General features: G+C 43.1%; 1 protein-coding gene across 2 annotated transcripts in view; it reads left to right on the top strand.

The window, feature by feature from the left end:
* Positions 1-2,191: 2,191 nt before the first annotated feature.
* Positions 2,192-25,714, top strand: part of ddhd1a (DDHD domain containing 1a) — a 34,384-nt gene continuing 10,861 nt past the window's right edge. The window contains exons 1-5 of one of the 2 annotated variants that reach the window (XM_080750202.1): positions 2,192-3,554; positions 6,446-6,622; positions 14,013-14,114; positions 18,990-19,118; positions 19,887-20,034. In XM_080750202.1, the coding sequence (XP_080606328.1) occupies positions 2,696-3,554; positions 6,446-6,622; positions 14,013-14,114; positions 18,990-19,118; positions 19,887-20,034 (1,415 nt within the window). In that variant the 5' untranslated portion in view covers positions 2,192-2,695. The remainder of the gene's footprint in view (positions 3,555-6,445; positions 6,623-14,012; positions 14,115-18,989; positions 19,119-19,886; positions 20,035-25,714) is intronic. The other variant, XM_080750203.1, reaches the window with a different exon arrangement.

Genomic DNA, 25,714 nt, shown 5'->3' with positions numbered 1-25,714 from the left:
AGTTTGATTCCCACTCTGCAGTAAATTAGAACACAGCAGGGTAATGTCTGTTTATTCCAAATACAGCTGCAAGGGCCTCTCTCCTTCCCTCCCTCCCTCCTCCATCCCCACAGCCCTCATGACAGCCCCAGTATCACCTGGACCAGAAGTACACACACAAATAGAACCACACAAAACACGCATTATGCAAACTGCATGCACTTGCATAAACAAACAGTCCAAGACACACGCACAGCAAAGGCATATACACCACACACACACACACACACACACACACACACACACACACACACACACACACACACACACACACACACAGGGACAGAACACACTCAGACCAACAAAAATCAAACCAAGTTTGAAGTGAGCGGTGGTGCGTGTGTGTGCATGTTCGTGGCAATGTGTGTGTAGCAGTTAGTTTCAGGGTTGTGCGTGTGCCTGTGTGTTTGTGTGTGTGTGAGACGCAACAGCGCCTCTTGGTCACCAGCGGTATTGCAGCTCATGCTATGGACTAACATAGCCACGGACAAAGTCAATCTGAGGAGACGGTTTTAACCCCACTCAAAAAGATGCAGCCGCACGCGTGCACACGCATGCGGGCGCGCGCGCACACACACACACACACACACACACACACACACACACACACACACACACACACACACACACACACACACACACACACACACACACACACACAGGGACGCAAACACTGTGCATTTGAAGATGACACAACAATAGAGATTGTGGAGTAATTGACGCCTTTTGTGTTCTGTGCACATAATACAAGTTGGTAATTACTTAATCTAATGGCTAATACTTTCACTGTCGATTTGTGTTGAACAGAGGAGTATTTCAATGTTTAGTCCATATTAAATGAAAATACGAATGCCTAGTATTTTTTTTAACAGGCAAAATCGTTTAAAGTAGTCTACATTATTTCTAGCCTATACATAGCCTGATGATTGTGCAATGTCCCAGACACAAAGTAAAGTAAAGTAAGAACAAAACTAAAAAACAAAACAAAAAACATGCTGTAGGCTATAATTGTATAAATAAAACATAGGCTATGAAAGACCACGATCACATTCTTAGTAGCTGTTTGTTCCCTTTTAGTGATGTAGAAGGCTGGGCTACTGCTGCAGAGTTTAAATAAACCGGCATTAGGCCTATAAGGATTTTATGTTGGTATTTGTTGAGGTGTAGGCCTATGCTACACTCTGGTGGAGGGTAAAGTAAAGCCCGGTTTATACTTGTCTTTAATAGTCATATGATGGTAATTTATGGAATTTCCTAGATTTTTCTTGATTTATTAATGAAATTACTTAGACAAATAATTAAAAAAAAATATTCATGAAAATCTTAGCTTTTTGGGAATGATTTTTTTTAAATGTTTTGAAATTATAATAATTAAAAACAAAATGTAGGAAACAAAACATTAAAGGACCCATAAAAAGCATCCCAATTAAAACAAGCCCCAGAGGCTTTCTTGCGTTGTTTATCCTTTTAGTTGACCTGCTTGTACCAGTGAACTGTACTGTCATGTGTACCTTTTCCTATGCAAACTTCAAATAAACTCCTCAATAATCAATCAATCAATGGGACCCACAAATGAGTCCCGACCCACTGCTTGGGAAACAGTGGTCTACCTCTGGTCCTGAGGAAGTTGAAGCCAACCCCTCGTCACATTTATAATCAGTGTTTGTCTCCATCTAGTGGCGCAACATGAAACATGAAATGGACGACCGTCCGTGGCTGCGGGGACGCGCTTTTCTTCCGTCATGATGTTCGCGCAGCTTCTACGTGCGCGCTCACGAGGGAATCCTGTGATAGTGTGCGTAGGGAGTCGGGACGGGACTCCCTCTTTCCCAGGTGTTTCGACCAAGTGGACCGTGGGCGTGGTTTTGAGGCTAGGTTTAGGCATCATTTCTATTAGGGTTAGGCACACATGGTGTTTTTGAGGTTAGGTTTAGGGTTAAGGTTAGGTTTAGTTTAGGCACAGTTTACTGGAGTGTCTCTCTCCATTCTGAAATGTTAGGGTTAGGCTTAACCACGCCTACCTGGTCGAAAGACCTGGGAAAGAGGGAGTACCGGCCTCCTTATGCATCAGCTGTCAAGTGATGCACACACACATACACACACACTACTTCTGCTATCGTCGCCTCTCCGGCGAGCCGTGTAGACACGGAACTAAAGGAATAGAGCCAGCCAGCTTGCACCAGGAGAGAAGAGGAATGGAAACTAACGTCCACGCCAGCATGACCTTTATTATCCAGCTCGCTCCGTCACCGTGACCGCTATGAGGTGCCACTGTCGCCGTGTTGTCACCAGGTGGATGAGAGCAGCAATACCGACGCACGCACAGCTTTCCTGTTGGCTGGGACGCTAGAGACTTTAGCTAAAGCTAACCTAGCCCTTAGCAATTTACTATTTTCAATGAATTTTCGTCACCCAAAACGTAGCGTCGTCATGCAGCAGTGGCTAACTTGCTAACGTAAGCTATTTGCACATGTATGCGTTGCGAGGAGGAGGGCGCGTGTTCTGTCTGGAACTGGTTCTGTGTATTGATCTGAGCTCTGGCTGGCCAGGCTAGCATGACTGCTTTCTCTGCGTAGGATCAGTACAGTTACAGTACAGTAGCCAGCCACACGACGCTCTGCTCTCAGGTGATAGAACAAGGTCGTAGATCAGACTCATGCTCGAATTAGATATGAGCAGTTTCACCAACGACGCCTCCGTTATCAGCTCTGACAACAACAGGGGTTCGTCGGTCACCGTCAGCAGCAACAACAACAAGGACTGGGACCTGAGGAACCACGATGGGTTTATGTTCTGCTACGAAAAGACCATGGGAGAGACTTTACAGGCAGGGATGCCCTCCGTCCAGTCTGGGCTGGACGGCCACCTGCCCTTGCTGCACGGCCGACACGGCAGCCCTCCGAACGGGCTGATGCTCGGCCTGGACGAGGCGTACGCCTCGGGGTGTCATAGCCGGACTTCATCCGCAACCTACCTCGACGACACCACCGGTCCTCTGGACTACAGCCCAGACGATGGGAACAACTCCGGCCCGCTGTTCGAGAGCAGGAAGAGGACCAGATCTGCCAGTTCACGGAACCGTTACAATGAAGTAGTCACAGAACTCGGTGCCGAGGAAGTGCGGTGGTTTTACAAAGAGGACAAGAAAACGTGGAAGCCGTTTGTCGGCCACGACTCCCTGAAGATCGAGCTCATGTTTCGTAAATTCTGTGAGCTCAACCCCATCATTGCCAAGCATCCAGATACCGCAGAGGCGGAAGCATGTAGAGGAGAGGAAGAGCTTGCAAATGGAACTGAAAGCAAATTGCTTAACGGTTTGGAGAGAACTGAACCGGTGCCCGTGGAGACGAGAACTAGTAGTGGTCGTGGCGGGTCCCTGGACTCCTCATCGGCTGTCTCTTCAGAAGAGAGAGACCCCGATGGAATCAAAATCGATGTAGATCGTGTGTGTGTAAGGGGAGGGCTGTACGAGGTGGATGTCAGAGAAAGAGAATGCTATCCTGTTTATTGGAATCGTAAGTGTCAAAGAGCTCCTATATTGCCAACTGTCAGTTTATGGCAGATGTTGACAGAATGGTTTCTATAATCTCCCGGGTCTAATTCCAGCTGTGTACATGTTCTCTCCAATGAGAAACAGCATAGCTAGAGATTACAAACCCAGTCACTCACTCATGTATCCATGAATTCACTCTTATTATCACTGCACCTGACAGTGTGTCCATAATCTAGGACATTTTATAGCATTTACTTTTTTACCTTTTCACTGATGCTTTTATAATGAGTTCAGGATACTACGTTGTCTTGCTCATTTAACACTTCAGCTGGACACATAGGTGCATCAGTATTTGTTAGACAAATGCTAAATGTATCTACCTGCTAGTCATCTTGTTGTACTACTTCCTAGCTTTCCAGCACTCACCCTGTTGGTTGACTATATTTCATGCCTAACACTCAGATTGTACTTTGTATGAATGCCTAGGTTGTAATAGACATTTCTGTTATGGGACAGTCAAATAACTACTGGGCCATCTTGGCTTGCACTCCATTATTCATACAAGTTAGTTGGTTAAATAATATGTCTACAGTACATTGAATAAATGAATTAGCATTAGGCCTAGTAAACTGCCTAGTAATTTCATTTATAAAAGTGTCCCCTCCTCTAAACATCGACCCAGCCTGGGCATTCATTCTATTGAGCTCAGCTGAGGCATGATGCTAACTAATTCATGGAGATTTACAAGAAAAAGCAGACAGAGTGAAAGAGGCACTGATAGTGGTGTTGGTTACTAGAGTGTCAACCTCCCTAGGCGATCCAGGCTAGTGGGACTGAGCTGTTTTTGTAAGTAACACCAAATCACAGACAAACAATTATTTTACTGGGTTAAGTTTTTGGTGAAGTAGCTATATAGATGTGAATTTGAATCCTTCTCTTTTCAGACTTTACTTCTATTACCACTATAGCTGTAGCAGGCATTGACACTAAGGCTTGCCCACCTGCCCCCGGCAGGTAAATAAAACGTCAGGGCAGGTGAAGTTGGCTTTCAGGTTGCCCGACAGGGCAAGTGCTCATTTGAGAGGGGACGCAACCGTCTTTAAACACAACACAAGATATCTGTCTAAACACCTGAACGTGGCCAGTGTGCTGTGTCTTCTGGTCTGTGGAATGTAAAATAAGACTCTTATTTTACATTATTTACCTATAATGTGCTGTTTTTACTGTTGCTACATTTAAAAATATAAAATAACAAGTGTGAAACCATAGACATATTCAATCATAGCTAAAGTATTTGGTATTCGGATTTGGAGTTATTGAGGTATGCTATGACATTTTATCGCACAGCCCCAGAAAGTGAAGAAATAAGTGTTAAATTATTTTATAATGGACCGGACGATTTACTTTTCGGGCAAGTGGGCATTACCTTCGGGCAAGTAGAACATGACCTGTACTTGCCCGATGGGCAAGTGCCTCTGAGACCTTAGTGTCAACCCCTGCTGTAGTGTGTAACTGTTAACAGTAAACACTCACTTATCTGAGGCCTTATCTTCTCTGTCCAGACACTGGTAAGAAGCCGTAAGGGCGAGAAACAACCTCGCTCTTAGCTTCTTAACTCATTCGTAGTTTACGGCCGTAAAGCCCGTTAATTTCTCTATGTCTTTCACTGCCGGCTTCTCCTTACTGTTAACGTGGGCGCTCGTCCAGTTCCCATCGTGCGTGATCGGACACAGCTATGCATCGTGTGTTCGCGTATTCCATCAGCTTCTCGAATCCTTACTTTTTCAATTGATCAATAAGTTCTCCATCTGTAAGCCGCGGAGTGTAGACAGAAAGTTAACGGGCCAAAATAGAGGACGGACTTCCGCTTCCGGTTCAGGGACTCCAATGTTAAAGTTGTCCGCTCAATAATGTGTCCGTGTAGAAACCGATCACGGAGCATTAGTTCCGGCCTATTTTAGTTGCGCTTCGATAAAAAAATGTTTTTTAATGAATTTTTATTACATTTACGGGTTCTACGGGCATGGCAGAGAAGGGGTACAAAGGGGTATTTTGATGGCAGAGTTTGTGTTAATGTGGCACAGTTAAGAAGCAGGAAACTGTGAGGTCAGATGTGAGGAACAGACATGATCAGCAGGTTTTCATACTACATATTGTGTCAGTCTCATGTGGTCTATGATGTTCTGAAAACATGCAGCTCATCTTCGTCTGTGCGTCAGTCACACCTGGGAATGTCTGGAATATGTCCATATTGGGCATTCCCAGATATTGTCATATCTCTGGGGAATTCCCAGATATGACAAGGACAGAATTAATTTGCAAGTGTCTTGGCCATATATGGAGCGTAACATAATGTGGCCATATTTTCCCAAATATGGAGATGACATCATAGATGTTTGCTGTCATAGACCACATGAGACTACAGCGATATGGAGCGTGAAATGAGGCGTGACGGACGGACGGACAGACAGACATGATCTGCAGGTTTCCATACTAAATGCGACGTACGGTCGCAATCATTCGGCAACCTACAGTAACATATATTGATAAATGACTGCCTAGTATGTACATGAAAGGAAGGGCAAGTGGTGTTTTTTGGGGGGGTTAACCAAAGGTTTTTTGTTAAAAGGTAAAGGTTCTTGAACATGATGGTAGTTATTGCTATAGAGTGTTTGTTCAGTAACAGGGGTCTCACTCTCTCCAGCTCTTCAATAAACAAAAAATAAATTTTGCCAATTTTAGCCAATCAGGAGAGAGTACCGATTTATTAGCTTCAATTTGGACTGCTAATTTCTTTGTCATTAATTCAAATTAATTCTAATTTCACTTGTTTATCATGCCAATAAGTCCTAAACATTTGCTGTTCATTTTTGCCTGATTGTTCCTCTGGTCTGCCTATTGTCTGTTCTACAGAGCAGGACAGTATTCCAGTGATGAGGGGCCAGTGGTTCATTGATGGCACCTGGCTCCCATTGGATGAGGATGAGAGTGATCTCATCGAGCTGGAGCATCTGAGCCGTTTCCGGGGGCAACAAATGCAAGACAACTTCGAGTCTGATGTGGTTGCTAAGACTGTTGATAGCAAAGAAGGTGAGAGCCAAGGGAGACTGGGGCATATTACTTATATTTCTAAAACTAATCGGTTAATCGCCAGACTGTATAGCATACAACTATCTGATCCTTAGTACAGTTCAGTTATAAAATACCTGCTCTTTATATATAACCAGAATATAAATTGGTTTCACTTAAGCACACTTGACTGTGCTACAGTTTGACTTGATTTTAAAGTTGGTGGAGGAAGCATTGCAGCGAATGCAGATGCTAAAGCTCTTTCATACAACTGTGCAATTCCTTGCCCATGGATGATTATTATTCCAGCCTGGTAGCCTGGCTACCTGGCTTGTAGCATTGTATGCACTATGCACTGAACATTTTGGAATATCAACGTTAACCGGTGTCTGTGTAAGAATGTTCCATTACAGATCCATTTTGTATGCTCTCGGTTAAATTGACACTCAGGATTCTGCAGTCTGTAATGCTTTGAGAGCAGTGATTTGAAATTCTCCCAAAGATGCCATGCAGAATTCCATAAAAAAAAGCAAAGTCATTGAGTCCCTGGTCCACCTGGTTGAGAATGACCCCACTGGAAAATATTGCATTTTATTTGCATTGTGCGTGTTAACATTTTCATTGTGTCAGCCCCAGAAAAAAGAAAAATGGGTGTGGCACAGTAAGTCTTTGTGTACAGTAGCAAGGCTGATTCTGGCACAGTGCAGCTGGCTCTAGCCCTCAACATGTAAAATAAGAAGCAGTCAGCAGTTTTCTGAAAGTAGTTATATTTGCATTCTCTGGAGAAGGCCTTCTTTAGCGATTAATGTGTAAGTCTTTTAAAAAGAGGCATATATTTTACTATCTCTCTTTATGTCTCTTTTGGCAAGAGACGTTCTGTGGAGTGGTGTATTAAAAAAGAATACTATTCCTGCACGATGGCAAGAGAAAGTGAATGTTTGAGAGAGGAAGATGAAAGTGAAAAGGGGAGGAACATTAGATGGTGTGCGTGTGTAGGCATCTGTGCTGTTTATTGTGCTTTGAGAAATCCTCTGCCCCTTGTTTCTGTGTTTTCAAAGTAGTGCTTGGCACACTTTGTATGCCAATGAGGACAATATCACGTTAATGCCTGTAAAGTCTCACACTTGAATAACCCATTCTTGAATTAAATAAATAACCTCAGGTTGCTTTAAATGGGATTTATACCCTGTGCTCTAGATAAGCCTACCTGCAGTCTGCAGTTGACTGCAGTTTACCGGACACACTGGGACAAGACGGTGTAAACGAGTTATAGTCATCATATTAGCCTCGGGATCCAGACTTTTCAAGAAAGAAAAGCCTGGGATAGTGCCCCTGTAACATTTTAATTGTATATAAAATATATGTAGCTGTTCAGATATCTTATTTTACATCAGTATTGTTCATGTGGGCCATAGAATCTCCGCGTCAGGTTAGACTATCATCATATTGACCGATGTATTGTGCTGCAACTTGGCCGCAAGTGTGATGGCATGATGGAAAGAATACTTTGGAGAGCTGATGAACGAGGAAAATGAGAGAGAACAAAGTAGAAGATAATGATTAGCGAGGATGAAGTGAGGAAGGCATTGAAGAGGATGAAGTGTGGAAAGGCAGTTGGTCCTGATATATCCGTAGAGGTATGGATTGGAAGTATAGGAGAGGTGGCAGTGGAATTCTTGACTAGGTCATTCAACAACATTTTAGAGAGTGAGAGGATGCTTGAGGATTTTTAAGAACAAGGGTGACGTGCAGAGTTGTGGCACCTATAGAGGAATAAAGCTGATGAGCCATACAATGAAGTTATGGGAAAGAGTAGTGGAAGCTAGACTAAGGCAGAAGTAAGCATTTCTGAGCAGCAGTATGGTTCATGCCAAGGAAGAGTACTACAGATGCAAAATTTGCTTTGAGGATGTTGACAGAGAAGTACAGAGTAGGTCAGAGGGAGCTGCATTGTGCCTTTGTAGATCTAGAGAAAACGTATGATAGGGTGCCAAGAGAGGAACTGTGGTATTGTGGTAGTCTGGCGTGACTGAGAAGTATGTTAGGGTGGTGCAGGACATGTATGGACGTTGTAAGACAGTGGTGAGGTGAGCATTAGAATTGAGCCCCTTCTTGTTCGCTATTGGCTGACAGATGAGGTTAGACAGGAATCCCCATGGACCATGATGTTTGCAGATGTCATTGTGATCTGTGGGCAGGTTAAGAAAAATCTAGGGAGGTGGAGGTATGCCCTGGAAAGGTGAGGAATGAAGGTTAGCCACAGCAAGACTTAATAGCCTACATGTGTGTGAATGAGAGGAACCCAAGTGAATGAGAGGAACCCAAGTGGGAACAGTGAGGTTACAGGGAGTAGAGGTAAAGAAGGTGGAGGACTTTAAGTACTTAAAATCAACATTCCAGAGCAATGGAGAGTGTGGAATAGAGGTGAAGAAACGAGTGCAAGCAGGTTGAAACGGGTGGAGAAAAGTGTCAGGGGTGATGTGTGATAGGAAAGTATCAGCAAGAATGAAAGGGAAGGTGTACAAGACGGTGGTTCGCTGTGGCGAATTATCTGACCAGCGGAAGGGAACAGCCGAAAGGAAAAGAAGTAGACATGAGACATCAGTTAGATTAATCAGATTAATTCCAATTGGCTATGTCTGCCTTCCAAAATTTGCAGGCCACGGGTATCAACCCGGGCCGGCAGGGTTCTGCACTCCCAGGAGCACACTTTTGTAGTTTATGTATATTTCATCTTTCTGTTTTTTCTTGTTTCAATAGATAATTATCCACATTGTTGATAAAGCAGTTAATTATCTGGTAAAATTAAAAACATAAATCACATATATTTTGAGTGCATTGAAAAATACAATTTCAGGCACTACTCTTAATGAAGCCAAGAGCAGATGTCAGTAGGCTTCAGTAGGTTGGTCTGTCTCTCCTGCAGTATGGCCCTTCATGTTACAGTATGTACTCACAGCTGCTCTCCCCTGGGGCAGAGACACCTCCCTCACACCGAATCACATGAGCACTGCAGTCAGATGGAGAGGTCAGCACCATTTTATTTTCTAAGAGAGCTCACACACACACACACACACACACACACACACACACACACACACACACACACACACACACACACACACACACACACACACACAGATTGTAAAGGCGTGAGGCATACACATATGCAGACATAACACTGAGTCACACAGGAAATATGCATGGCCTGCAGAGCATTTGAAATATGATGCAAAGTCATACAATGGTCTGTGGGCTGCGTCACATTTTCATAAAAGGCCATCTCCAAATAATCAACACAACACTTGTCCTTGTCCAAGTCTCTCCACACAGTAAACTCCTGAGTGTTAAATAAAATCTGATGGTGTACAAATGTAACCAAACACTCTCACAGTTACAAGTGGATAAATAAGGCTTTTACTGTGTATATTTGACCATGGCCTGAGCTTTCAGTGAGTCAGCATAATGCTCAGGCGCACATGCAGATTGTCTTGATGCTACAACATTGTTATTTTATATTTATCTAGAACTGATGTAATCAAGGCAAATAAAAGGCTGAAATCTCAATACAAGTTTCTATTCATGTAAATGTATTTAGTGCATTTTTACAACTGGTAGTTGTACATGAAGCGGGCAGTAGTTCTTGTAGACAGAGTAACATTAGCAGTGTCTGCCTCAGCACTGTCATGTGACTTTGTATGACTTTGACTTACCTTGAGCTATATCCCATACATCGACTTCAAATGGATGATATATCAAGTCCCCCCCCCCATCTCTTTCTCTTCTCCTCTCCCACACACACTCTGGCATTCCCTCCTCTCCTCTATTTGCCTCAGCAGCCAGTTTAGAGCTTAAAGCTTAATGAGGCAGAAGGCATATGGCAGGCATGCTATGCATTAGGCGGGCATAAACATCATCATCATCATGCAGGAAAGGCTCAGAGGGGACGAGCACTAGGATAGCCTGTCTCCGAGTCAGTATGGTCCAAGATGACTTATTATTTTCTGACTGTGCTCTTTCTGACTTGTGCTGCTTTGTCGTCATTAATACATTTGGAGCTATCAGAAGTGAGTTGCGAGCCCCCCTTTTCTGTTCCTGTTATGGAATCTGGAACATGCAAGGAAGAGGTGACGGTCAAGGCACTAAAGACAAATCACTGCCATTATATTGTATAAAAGATTTTCTTTCCCCCTTACGTGAGAAATAACATTGCTGTATTCTTGTAGGTATTTGAACCTCCATATATGCGCATCAACTATTGTGTTCACAGCAGTTTTGTTTTAACTTAAAATGTTAAGTGGTCTGTATAGTTGCGTCTTCACCAGCACTTGGACATTTGGACTTTTACATTTTGGACCTTTGATGCTGTCTTCCAAGTTCCTCATCAGAAAATGTCCATCTATATTTTCCATTACTGCCAACCGATCATTGTTATTGTTTACTTCCTTTGAAGACTGACTGCTTCAATTTGAGAGAAACGCTGACCTTGGCCACAGATGTTAGTTGAGAAGGTTTCAGTGTTTTACTGTATTTCAGCCATTCTCTTTGAGTAGAAGAGGGAAATGTTCTCTCTTTGTACTCTTATTGAGCCACTAAATTAATTTTAGTCTTGGGAAGCCTCTCTAATGGGAAAGTTAGTTAATGTAATTATTACACCTGTAATTACAATAATTAAGTAACCAGAACACCTTTTAATTGCAGAAGGCCAAAGACTCTCCCTATGGAACATCAAACACTACAGATGGCTACATCTATACTGCTCAAAGAAATTATGGAACAATATGTTCCCTTCATTTATTTGAGTATTGTATATTGTAGTACTGCTCAAAGAATTAAGGAAACATTTTGTTCCCTTAATTGTTTTGAGCAGTGTAGATGCATGTGCATTCATGCTTGCATGTGAGAATTTGAATCTATCTATTGTGCACATGAAGCAGCATGAGACCTGCATGTGTAAGAACATTAACATTTTGCTGCTGAGAGCAGGGTGACCCTGAGGCCTGTGTTGCGTGAGGGCAAAACAGAGCAGCACCCTGTGGCCAAGCAGGCGTGCACATTGTCATCTGTCACATACCGTTGGAGGGCATGCAACACAGCAGCAGAGAGGGGAATCCTCCAATCCAGTGACAGATCTGACAAGCCCAATTGGTTATTTATTCTGTCAGTATTGCTAATACAGTTAAGGCATTACAGTAATAACTTCACATTTATTTGTGGAACATTTTATCGCTGCTGTTCAATCCCTGAGCCAAAGCTAGATCATGAATGAGATTGAGAATGGTCTAAAGCCCCATACATCAGGCTCCAACTCGGATTGCTAATGAGAACATCAGTCCATTGATCATGTCTCAACTGGCTTGATCTGACTACAGGAGACCACATCAGTATGTAGGTTAAACCAGAAATGGTGGTAGAAATGGACTGCAAGCTAGAGGATTCTACACTGATGAGTGTTTAGTGTATCTGTTATCCAAATGATGGGACATAGCAAAATATTCATTGCTAACTCAGAGAATGAATCTAAAAGGGTACATTTTTACTTAAAAGTTAAATTGGATGTTGCAGATAGTTGATAGCCTGGCTGTCAGGGTTAAGCTTGTTTATGGCTCGGTCCAACAGTGTCGTTCCACCCAGAGGGATATCATTGATGTTTCCACTGTAGGCTGCACTGCATACTTATTACAGTACTGACACTGCACTCAGCATCTCCTTTTCTGCCTCGTACCACTGCTGACATTTGCAAGTCTGATGTCGATGCAATCCCTGAGCCAATCAATGTTTCAGATTTTAGCTGTACTCATCCGGAGAGAGGTTCTTTTAATTTGATTGTCAAATGCTGATGGTGCCTTCTCAAATGCCAGGCTCTGAGTCTTGACAATGTACATTTTAGTTTATGATTAAAATACAAAAGAACAAAGCAAATTATGGCAATACAAGACATGGTACTCTGTCTATCCATCTTCTTAATCTTATCTATCTTAATAACCTACTCGGTTTAACTATGTGAAACAACTTAGAATTAGTGTTTTATGTTTGACATCCGCCTATTTAGATATTTCACCCTGAATTCATGAAACTGGAAAAATGTACTTAAATAAATTAAATGTTCTGAAATCACTGAAATGTTAAAGGTGTGATACACCATGCATTTAAAAAGTATTTATGTCATATAAATACCCCCCCCCCCCCCCCCCCCCCCAAGAAATCGGCAGCAAATCTGGATAGCCTGTTTTGAGAACCCGTGGGATACTTTTAACCTTCGCCTTCTCAAAACCAGAGAAAGACACAACGGTCAGAAATGGGACTTTGTGAGGATAGAAGGTGCTAGTGGGACCCCAAAAAAAGGTTTTATAATAGGAAAAGTGAAATTTCATGGTGTATCACCTTTAAGTCAATATTGCAAATCTGCATAGGATCTTCTATAGCCTAATTAGAAACATAATTAAACATATTGCCAGCATACCATAGTTGGAGAGACTGGACTGTTAATCATCTCTGCCAGGCCGGATGTCCGAAGGCCGGAGACACTGTTTTCACCCCTGTCTGTATGTTTAGGTTGTACAATCACGTTTTCTTCCCCTGGATTCTTTGGATCATGACACAACTCCCCATATAGGCCCTGGCCATTTGTGCCAGACTAGAATGTTCCAACATTTTGCCTTTTTCAAAACGTACTATTTGCTACTACTCCTGACTTCCAAGATTTGCGGGCCCTGGCTAGGCATCCCGGCCTGGCGGAGACCTGCACTCTGAGGAGTGCATTTCTCTAATTTGTACTTGGGTCACGATACAACAAAGTAATGAATTTTCTTAAATGGTTGCTAGATTTAAGAATGTTCTACCCAACGTACTATTGAGTTAGCTAGGTCTTGATATTGTAACCAGTGTGTGCTCTTTGATAGCTTTTAACTGACTCATTCCTGGACGCTTGTTTATCTATTCATAAATTGAAATGTTTGTTTTAATTTGATAAGACTTCTTTGTTATTGCCTAAATTATTATCACATACCGTACTTTTAAGTATACATTTACCTAAATTAAAGGCAGTAGAATCAGGAAATGTAATAAGAATAATCCAGATGCTACCCGAGTCATCATCTGCATATTTCATCACTGGCATATTTCAAGTAGCGTTGCGTTTTGGGTATCTTAAGTCAGCTTCGTTTTAATGCTAGACTAAAGTTAAGGCCTTGTCTTAACATTATTTGTAACATCCTGCTGTTATAATTATCTATAGCCACCACCTTTTGTCCATGTTACTGGAAGTTCCTAGTGTCCAAGACCTTGAGTGGGTTACCTGATAGCAGCGCTACTTGATCGATGGCTCTGTCAAAAGTGATGATGACATTGGTAGCCTCTGAGACTGACACCACAGCCATACCCATTATACTCACTGTCTGTTGGTTGTTAGTTCTCTCCCACCTGCCCCCTTTCTACCTCCCCTTTCTGTTCAAATGGAGTGGATATCAGACGAGTGCTAGAACTACATGTCACAAGCGCAAACGCTGTCAAGGTACTGTAAAACGCCAACATATTTTTTTTCTTTTGCTATTGTACTGCAGTATATTAGATCTGCAAGCACACACCCTTTTCTCCCTGTAGATATTAGCTCTGCGTGAAACTAGATCTTCTTTCTTCCTGTGGCTCATGCCTATGAGCACAACCCATTTAGAAGTAGACTTGGGCCCAGTGAGAGATGGTTCTGTTGGATCTGGATCTAGACCACTACCCCATACCCCATTATTATTGCCAAACTGGGCTTAGTTTCTAAAAATACTCCCTCTGTGCTGTGGTTTACTTTTGCTACTGTTACTGCAATCAGTACTTAAAAATCACGCCTTTCCTTGACAACATGTCTCTTCAAAGGACATGTATGGTGAGAGGAAGTCGATCATTTCTAAGCCCTTAAACACACATTAAATATATTGATCTGAACTAAATTATCTAGTTCTCCAAAAGGCCTCCCTATTTTACCCCTCTTATTCTCCCCCCCCCCCCCCCCCCCCCCGCCTTCTTTGTCTGTCCATTCTTCCCTTGTTTCGCAGTTTGACCGTGTCTTTAATGAACCGCTATCAACAGCTCCTTCTCTGTGAGCAGTGAACAAAGCTCTCTGTTGAGAGGCAAACGGAGGCGGTGAGCAAAACAGAGAAGCCTTTGTGGCCCCTGTTGCACCCTGACATGTTGCGCTGCGTAGAATCAGCATCTTTGAGGTCTAGCGACTGTCCCAGTTCTGGGTGCGTTAGACCTCATCAAAATGGCCTGAGCGTAGTGGTCAGACTGGTCACAGAGGCCCATTGACCTAACATCAACAGCAAAGTCCTGCACAGGCATGTACAATACGCATTTTGGGTGAATCCTCATAAATTCTACACGCCCTTCTTTAAAATTGGTGCCACTTAAAACAATTATGACATTTAGCGTACTACTGTATTTCATCCACCCTAACAGAGTTATGTGGAATCTATTAACAGGCAAAGCACCTTGATCAGGTATCCTTTGATAGGTCTTTAAAAAAAATACAGTTTTAGCTCAGCGACAGAGGCGCGCAGTCTCAGGCGACCTTGTTCCCCGCGAGACACCGCCGAACGAGCAAGTCGCCGTGTCGAGCGTGGCGAAGGTCACATGAGCCGACTCAGCGTCGTTAGACGTTATACACCAGGGGGCCAGAATAGTAAATCTTCCCCCCCCGACTTTCGGCACCTCCGCGCCGCCCAAGTGAACACAGCAGAGTGCTCCCTAACTCCTTGCCCACCACCGGCCCCCACCGTTGTGCTTAGGTTCGTTGGCAAACGCCAGGTCACGGTACTGCCAATCTCCTCACATCCCTTCCTACTCTCCCATACTGTAGTTCTGCCACTTTGTTCCTCCCTTTCTCTCTGTCAGACTCTTTCTCTCTCTCTAGGGCTGGGTGCAATAACCGCCATACCACCATACCGCGGTTGTGTAATGCATACCGCTGAGTTCATAACTGCGATTTAATCGTGAATATTTGTTTATAATTTTGTATTGAAATTATATTTCATTCAAAACAGGTAGGTAAACGGTGACTTATTACCGCAATAACTAAAAATCCATACCGCCCCTAACTAAATCCATACTGCCCCAGCTCTACTCTTCATATCTCCCCTTCCTGTACGTACAGTATGCCCCTCTGTTGTTCTCAGACCGGGGCAGAGTGTTTAAGAGCTGCCTGCGTAAATCTCTTAACATTTAGCATTTTGACTGCCAGGTCGAATCACACATTTCTGTGATCCATTTACCTCCTGTCCACTCTTCCCTTCCTCCCACAGCTCTCCACTGCTTCCTTGCACTGTAAAACGGGAAGTGTCTTTGTACTGTACAGGCTACATGTTCCACCCACCTATTTAATTTAACTCACATTCATTATTCATATGCTTGGCCAACTGGAGAAGCTTCAAGACCACCCCCCAACATACACATAGCTTAAAGATGTTTCAAAGACAACCTGTTTTACAGTGGACTCAATGGGCTTAGCTCATCAGTCTGAAGTGGCTTTGTTTATTTGTTTTTCTTTTCATGATCATCTGTTTTCCTCATATGGCAATACAGTGGACAGATGTCATCATGGTGTTGTATGGCTGCTGTCCTGTCCCATCCCCTGTATTCCTGTGTATGTAATATGTGCATGAAGGAGGGTAGAGGAAAGGAGGCCACTTGAGATTGAGACTCATCCCTAACGGAGTAGTGAGAGGTGCTTTTCTTCTCCTCCTCCCCCTGCCCGCTGCTACTGCCATAGAGTAGTACCAATGTGTGCTGTGTGGTGGTAGATGATGTTGTTATGAGCATGTGACTAATAAAGTTCTCAACCGGTTTCCCGGTTGAGGACCTGTCCTGCAGTGAGAAATGAGAAATGTGTGACGTGTGAGGAATCTTTCCCCTCAGGTTTCTCCAGTGGAATGACATCGTCATGTTTTCTGTATTTTCTCTGACCACATGTAGCATTTTGAACCGAAATCATTCCAAATGTGTACATCCCCAGCATTGAATCCCCTCAGGCTAATGTGGATCCAGAGTGACACGTTCACTGTTCTCTCGAACAACCTCTGAGAAGAAGGCAAGAGAGCAAATGCCTTTTTTCAGAGCGGTTCGGTTTTGTTAATGTAAATGTGGAAAAGACTCTAGAGTAAGATTAGCTAAAGAGGACATTGCCAACTAAAAGCCATGCCCATGCCTGCCTGGCAAAAAAGGAATTATTAGCAGGTATATCTGCACACGCAATCTTGGCATGATCAAAGGAAATAAGAGCAGTGGACCAAAAGTCAGTGGACACCCTTTCTATTTGGTGTTTCTCACCCATGCTGGCAGTGTAAAGTCTGTTGCATGCCAGATCCTACTAAGTCAGACAGTTGCGTTCAGACATACAGCCCCACCGGTTAATGTCTGGATAACTTCCAGACAATGCATGTGTGAAAGGCAATTAATTATTCCCCTTTATTAAAGTGAATGGAGTTGAATTGGAGTTTCAATTCATACCAAACCAATACCATTTCTGTATGGGGAGTGTGGGGGGCACAGGGAGATTGTCATTCTGTAACTGGAAACAGCCTTCTGCTGTTGCCCAAAATTGGAAGTACATAATTGTCTAGAATGTCATTACCATTAAGATTTCCATTCACAGGAAAAAAGGGTACTAATTAGAAACACTAATTGGAAGGCGTGTCCACTGACTGATGGTTTAAATTAAGGGACTTTGTGGTCTGAGAGGTGCTATTTGTAGGTGACATACCTTTATACAATATCTCACATGCACTAAATAGAAATAATAAATTTTAAATGTTTTTTTTGCAGTTTTTTTGCTTCTTTCTACATTATATTGGTTCCCAAATATTTCCCAAAGTTTTAAGATAACACAAAGACCACTGGAGGAACACTCTGTGCCCAAGTTCCTCACCCTGCTTCGTAGGCGTTTCATGTAATCCCCCGATTGGTTCAGAGCAGTACAAGGAACCATGATTCTGCATTGGAACAATGTCAAAGGCTCCTGGTCACCTATTGTTCTGTGCTGCCAGGGACAGTGAGGACAAGCTACAGGGACAAGAGATCCTCTCAAGTCAACCACTTTCATTTATTGTTTTTGTTTTTCTTTAAGTATGAAATGGTGTCTCCTCTCCAGCCATACCTCTGCTCTTATTTGCCCGTGTTGTCCCATCAGGCAAGATTTTTAAGTTCAATGTGGCACTACTACATCTCAAAGCACTGCGCTAGTGCCATATGCACTAGGGCTGCAACTATTGATTATCTTATTTGCGATAATATTTAATTGGTTAATTTATGGGGGGATAAACAAATAATCGTAACCCTTTTTTATAGTAACAAAAAAATTGTATATATCGATGAAGTCATTGCAAATACATTATGAATACATCGATTTGACTAAATTAATTTGAATAATGACTAAATCCATTAATGTCATTAACAACTTAACTGTATCGCACAAAAATAACAAATAGCCAACAATGTGTCGTACTCGTAACGCATTGTTAGCTTGTCTACTTTTTAATTTTTTCAATTAACTGCTGCATCCCTAGTGGCACTACATGTCAAGGTACTATGCCATGTGCCATCTACACTGACAATGCCCAAGCAATGATGGACAAGCAAGAGCTGAAATATGCTGATGTTACAGTGTGATGTGGTGTCTTTGATGATGATGCAGATCAATGCTCCCATCTGTATTTGATCGAGCATCCCCAGACTAGATAGACTTTCACTATGTTGTATTTGATTCAGAATAATGATATACCGTTTACAGTTTTTAATGTTGTGTTAATTCCCTCTACTCTCTACTTTAACCTGGCTTCACTCTGTGTCCTTTGTGTTGACATAAACTTCTGGTTAATTTTAAAGGGACGATCACACAGAGACGCATTGCTAGAAACAAAGACATTTCCAGCTTGTAGATTAAAATTGAGCTTGTAGATTATTTCCGATGTGATCGGTTTCTTTTTCTCTTTTAAGTATAAACTTATTAAATTATTTAAGTTATTTGTCATCTCTGCCTTGCGCACCTTTTGTTTACAAAGCATATAAATGCTTGTTCCTGCAATGTTCAATGACAGAAACACAATTAAATTGTTAATTGCAATTATTTGAGAGACCTTAATGATCACTTAAAAAAATCCTAATCTTGACAGGTACTAGGAATGTTGATTTGTTATTTCATCACCCGGTTACGCATGCAGGCCTGCTCCACAGGCACTCCTCGCTGTTTTGACTAATGCGCTGTTTTGCCAAGGTGTTTTTGAAGTGTCTGCGCCTGTAGTGACGCATTTCTGTGTGATCACTCCTTAACTCCCTCTTGGCTCCCTCACCTTTATCCCTGAAAAATCTCTTATCTCCGTTTAACAATCTGTACCTCCCCCCGCAGCTGTCCACAGTATGAAGTTGAGTCGGACCCATATAGACTGGCACTGTGTGGACGAGGTCTATCTCTACAGTGATGCCACCACTTCCAAAATTGCACGCACGGTCACTCAGAAACTTGGCTTTTCCAAAGGTCAGTCGACTGCAACTGTCACAATCCTCTGCAAAGAACACTCTCCCAGAATGTGAGATTAGGTTACCACTGGCTGTGATCTGAATTTAGGAACAGCTATGCATTATGATGATGAATATAGGATGTTTAGATTAGTCTAAATATCCTATAGTCTAAGCAAGTAGTTGCACTTATGTCTGTGCCCCAAACCCACAGTTGGTTGTGAAAGCATTAAGCAATTTTAATGAAATTAAATTAAATGAATTAACAATTTGATCTTTCTATATAAAATTGATTACTCAGTATCTCTCCAATCTCCCAAGTGCTGCAGCCTATTTTCGTTCCCTCATAGCTCCCAGATTACAAGAAGAATCTGGCTTTGGTTATCTCAATCTTCCCTGACAAACAAATCTCCTTACTGCCGTCCAGACGGTAGCAAATCCCATTGGCTCCCGATGCTTTGGCATGCAGCACATGACCCTAGTGACCAGAGTCTGTGGCCATGCGCTCAGCCCCGTAGGCACAGCGGGGCTGCTGCCATTGCAATCTCGGACGCACAGCAGGAGGTCTTCAGTTGTTACATCTAGCCTCACCTGCTGACCCCTTTGAACAGGGCATTCCCTGTCCAAAGGGGTCGGTCTAATATTGTTTGCTGTTAACATATATTTTATTTTGATACTACTACCTGCAAGTCATCAGTCAATATACAAAAATATAAGCATTGATTGTATCATCAAAGACGTCTTGCAGTACAGGTCTTAATTCTTCCTTCTCACAATGGTCCTCCAGCCTCCAGCAGTGGAACACGGCTGCATCGAGGCTACGTGGAGGAGGCCTCCCTGGAGGACAGACCCCCTCAGACGACACACATCGTCTTTGTGGTACACGGTATTGGGCAGAAGATGGACCAAGGGCGCATCATCAAGAACACTGGCATGTGAGTGTCTGAGCTGACAGTTCATTGTCTCCGCCAGGCCGAAAGGCATGGCAGAGACAATGTTTTCGCCTCCGTCCGTCCGTGTGTGTGCGTGTTCACGCGTCCTTCCGTCTGTGGACAGCTAATCTCTGGTACCGTTGGCACGATGGCAGCGAAACTGTGCACACACACTCCCTGGGTGCCAGAGCAGAACCTCTGCCCCCAATTTGTCGGATTTGTGGATAGTACTCCTACTCCTTGTGTCCAAAAAAACGGTACACAGTAGTATCTCTATGGTCATTAAACGAAACAGGTCTTTCAGATTTTTCATATTCCATCCTGATTGTCTAAGATTGGCTTCCAAAGTTTGCAAGAGTGTTCCCCCTTTTGAACAAAATGCCTCAAATCATGAACACAGAGTGTGATTTCCGTGAAATTTGGCACGCACATTCCCACCAGGCCGAGGACGAAATGCTACTTGATTTTTTTCAAATCAGCCTCATGGTGGCACTATAACATCCCGATTTGTGTTTTTATCTATAACTTGTTGTATGCACAGTCCCTAGAGGCCAAGGAAAAACATTTGCCCTGCATTTGACTTTTATAGCGCCACCAGCAGGCTGACTTATGTAAAACACTTTGGAGATTACTCCTTCAGATTTTATCAAAAAATCATGCAAATCGGTACACAGTATCTCTATAGTCCTGTGATCAACACGGATCAGTTCGATATTTCATATTCCATCCTAATTGGCTAACATTGGCTTCCAAAGTTTGCAGGATTGCTCAGTTTTGAACAAAATACCTCAAATCATGAACGCAGGGTGCAATTTCAGAAATTGACGCGACACATTTCCGACATTGGCCTCTTATAGCGCCACCATCAGGTCGACTTTTGCAACATATAATGCCTCAAATCCTGAATGCAGCGTCGGATTACAGTGAAAGGCTGAAGAAGACATGGCACCCTTTTCACATTGGACAATTATAGCACCTCCAGGACCTGTGCTGGGAAGAGCACTGCTTCTAGTTCAACCTTTTTTCACAGTCACAGGCAGCATACATACGTACTTGTCGTTCAACATTTGTCCTCCAGCATTGCCAGCATTGTTAAGAAACCAACTTTCTGTCAACTCTGATTCTGTTTGTGATCAGTTAATTTGTGTTTCGATATTGTGTATAACAGTACAGGTGTTATCAATTATAGAACGGCATGGATATACAAATTGATTTGTTTGAGTGTTGCAAAATGCAAGGAATGACTGTTAGCTTTGTTACAAAAAACGAAATCACTTTTTATTATCTTGCAGTTGTTTAGGGGGCACGGCACAATGGCACAGTCGGTAGTGCTGTCGCCTCATTAGGGTTGGGGACGGTAACCACCGTACCGCGGTATACCGAGGCCTACCGCGGTGTCAGGGTCCTTACCGCGGTCAAAAAAGACAAAAAAATAGTCTATTTTTTATTGAAAACAAGCGAGTTTTAAAACGGAGGAGAAGCGAGGACCGCTGCTCTGGGCCGCGTACCACAGGTTTGGAAGCCACATACGTCACTCGACTCGGAGACACAGTCTACACACAGCAGCAGCCTCGTAGTAGGGAGCACGGAGAAGCGTAAACTTTCTCTGACTGTAATCCACAAGTATGAATACATACCTTGTGTTGTGGCAGTACCTTGTGGCATTTTCTTTTTTATTCATAAGGATTACAGGCGGAGCGTGGACCGCGTGGACTAAAACCGAAAATGAAACTATCTTTTACTTTTCCCACCGCGCCGCACCGACTCGCCCGTTGTGCCCCGTCGCCGATTTTATAACCTTTTCTGTCAAGTCTTGTCACTAAAACCTGTATATATCAGCACTCAATCGCTGCGATTTCAGACGTGAGTTAATCACTGTACACGATCTGACTACCCGTCTCCGTCTCTCTTCTGGTTTGTTCACACACAGCAGTCTGTGTCTTAAAAGCCCATGTAGCTACCGTTACTATGGTAACCCGACAGTGCAGATCTAAAAGCTCAGAACGCGTCGCGGATGCGACGTGTTGTGAGCTTGTAGATCTGCTCCTTTCAAAGCCAGACCCGCTGTGCTGTACTGGGAAGTATAACTCGGGCAGTCAGGCTGTGGAGAGGCGACTTTTGGGAAGACGATTGCAATATTTTGGCTTATCGCCGAACCTTAATTAATAGATACGGGGGTGCGGTAATTACCGCAATACCGGCGGTAAATGGGAAGACGGTAACAGCGATAACAAAATGTCGATACCGAGCCACCCCTACGCCTCATATCTAGAAGGTCCTGGGTTCGAGTCCCGCTGGGGGTGTGTTCTCTCCTCCGCATCATCAGTGCCCATACCCTAGGTGGGGTTGGTGAAAGGGCCTTTCTGTGTGGAGTTTGCATGTTCTCCCCTTGTCTCCTAGGGTAGGTAGCCTCACAAAAACATGCTGTAATCCTGGTCTCTATACTGCCTTCCCCTGGCCAGCAGGGGTGCCTGATGGAGGGGGAAAGGAACTGGTTGAAATAACGTGTTCCTTCCACGCGCTACGTACAGCTGGGGAATCTCTCCCCTGTCAGGTGAAAAGAAGTGGCTTCAGGCTCCTCATGCATAGAAGGAAGCATGAGGTCAGTCCGTTGCTCTCCCCAGGTTGGCAGAGGGAGTGTAGCTCCCAGGATTACATGAGATAATTGGCACTGGGTGAAAATAATCATGCAGTTGTGCTTTTTTGGACAACATAAACAGAAAGATAATGTTAATGGCAATACCTGTACTATGTTTGTTATACGGAGGCAGTGGTTCAGGAGGCAGGGTAGCCGTCTGGGAAAAGGAAGGTTTACAGTCGATTTCTGTTGAAATGTCTTTGAGCAAGCAAGAAGTTGAGACACTGAGCTGTAGTGTCATCCCCAATTCACATGCACATTTGGGTGTAGTCTTTCCTTTACTCCATTCCCCCATTAGAGTCCAAGTCAAGATGTAGGCTAAGACAGGCATCTAGTATTACTTTCTGATCGTAAATTACAAATCCTTTACATTGCCCTGCCATTTTCCCAGCACATGTTGTTTACATCCGTACCACATAGGATCTAGGTCAATACAACCACACTAAGAATGGCCTGTCTAAGGAATATAAAGTCACCATAATGTAAAGTTAGTGTACTACTATTATTGATGGGTTGTACAGGAACACATGCTAAACTCATGACTTGAGCGCTATGACTGAAATTACAATGTTTTTATTTTCCATCTGTCTTTTTCCCTCTATATGTTTTGATCTCTCATGCATTGCACTCTCTTCATTCACTATCTTTCTATTTCTATCTGTGTGTATCTGAGGCTCTGGCTCTCTCTCTCTGACTCTGCACATGCACACAAATCTCAGTACTATCTTGTTGCCACCATCCTGAGCATAAACAGGAATGTGCCACCATAATGTACCGTATCCGCCTGCCCAAAATGTGTTTTTCTAGTTTCTTCATCCTACTACACTGTGTGCCATTAACACTGTTTGTTGGATGTAGTCCTTCTGACTGTTTTTTACCAATAATAACATAAATCTGTTTTACCAATGGCTATCAGAAGCTATTTATGGAACTTGATAATTGATATGCTATTTGACACATAAACACCAGTGCTTCAGTGCACTGACAATGTTAAATGTGTTCTCCTTATATACACAACTTGGTAGTGTGTTTGACTTTGAATATTATATACACAACTTGGTAGTGTGTTTGACTGAATATTATATACACAACTTGGGAGTGAGTTTGACCCCCCCACCCGCTCCTACCAGCATCTTCCATGACGTCAATCAATTCAACTAAGCATTCCTCCCATGACATTTGCAGCTTGCAATCATTCCACCTGCACACCTCTTGACTTTTGTTCTCCTCCCCTCCCCACTCATTCCATCCTTCTGTTCATCCCTCGCTTTGGACACGCGAGCCCCGGCCGGCCTGCATTCCTCTGTTAGATAATTATTTAATTTTGTCGCCTTGCTTGCTAAGAAATTGCGCTTCTGGTTTTGTTGCCTTACATCCTTTACTTGCTTGCTAAGAAATTGTGCTTATAGTGTGTGTCACCGCATGTCAACACAAGACATCATCCTGCCTCGCTGACCATTTCACTCAGAGCTGTGGTGCGCATTTCCGAATGCACCCTATGACTAGGATGACTTGGTCGCCGGAGGAGATCTAGACCGGCAAGCCGGTAAAAAAGGGTTAATCTTTTTGATGATCCATTCAATAAGAGATATTTAACGTATTTACTGTGAAGACCTAGTAGTCCACAGAGTGTTATAGTAATGGAGTTGCTAATGACACCAATGACATGGTGGAGTAAATATAGCCCTACCGTTACAAAATATGTAAACCATGTTTAAACCACCTCATCTATACTGGAGAAATCACTGCTGATTAAACTTATTCATATAGTAATAGTTATTATTTGTGTAGTGGGTGACGGGTGTCTTATTCATATTCAGTGGCCATGGTTGTATACTGGAGGCTGTATGTGACTGTTCCTCACGAGCATGACTGCCCTGGCCTTTGACCGGTCTACATTATCAATGGTCACTGGACACTAGTTTAGTTTGCATAGTAGTAGCAGCACGGCGTGCACAGGGGAAAGCCTTGGTATTCTGTGTTACAAGGTAAGCAACTTTTCCTGGGGATTAGACCAGCTAAGCAGGGAAAGTATACCAAGTCAGGCCAGCTTTTGACACTAAGCCTCACTCACCATTCCCTGTGGATTACAGAGAACAGGCCTCCTTCAGTCACAAAAGGAAATATCGTCCAGGGGATGTCTAGGACACACCAACCCCACCCCCCAAGCCTTTTCCTTTTCTGCTCACTGAACCCTCTGCCCTATCTAGTATTGTTCCCTCTTAATGTCTCACCTATTTTTGTCTGAAGCACCACTCAAAGCTTGGGGTGTTATGTTTCTCTGACACATGACATGACAGTTCCATTAATGTTGCTGAGCTAGAATTAGAAATGTTTACAGTCATTAGGAAAGATTACAACTGTAAAGGAGGCAGTGTTTGTGTTTATGTAACATCAGACATACATTGGAAGGAGTCTTGTCAAAGCCTGTATTAGCCTGTATCCCAGTTGCAGACCAGTTCACTTAAAGGCCAATTTCACTCTCCATTTGCCCCTGTCAACAGCTGCCACTTTTCTCCCCTGCTTGTATATTTGGTGTATCCTGGAAGCGAAACGCTGCACTACATGTATAGGACTAGTTGCAGCATAGCATCCTAATGTGTGTGGCCTGCTTGGAGTAGGATGATGTATCCATGACCAGTAAACTGGACATCATCCCTCTCTGCCTGGGTCATTAGAGAGAGCAAACATACATTATCCTCTAGTTCACCTGTAGCAGCCGCTGGGAGGATTGTAGCGAGATGAGGCACTTAGGATCAGGTAGTCATTATGATGCACTATACCATAGAGATATAGCTATGTTACTGTGAGACAAAACAATGACGAGATTGAATAGAAAAATGTGTTGTTTGTTTTTACCACGGAAAGCATCAGACGGGTCGGCCTCATCAACAGTAGCATTTGCTTGTTTCCTCAAATAACACCTAAGGAAGGAATTATAAACATGTATATGCTCTAAGTCCAATGTCAAACATCAAAGAACGTAAAGTACCCTTTATTACTCATTTATTACTACATACTCTTTGCTGCATGTCATGCCCTTTT

This window comes from Nannobrachium achirus (assembly GCF_963921795.1).
Source record: "Nannobrachium achirus genome assembly, chromosome: 20".
In the NCBI taxonomy this organism is placed as follows: Eukaryota; Metazoa; Chordata; class Actinopteri; order Myctophiformes; family Myctophidae; genus Nannobrachium; species Nannobrachium achirus.
Note: the sequence above shows the minus strand (reverse complement) of the source record. Positions and strands in the feature narration are given on the sequence as shown.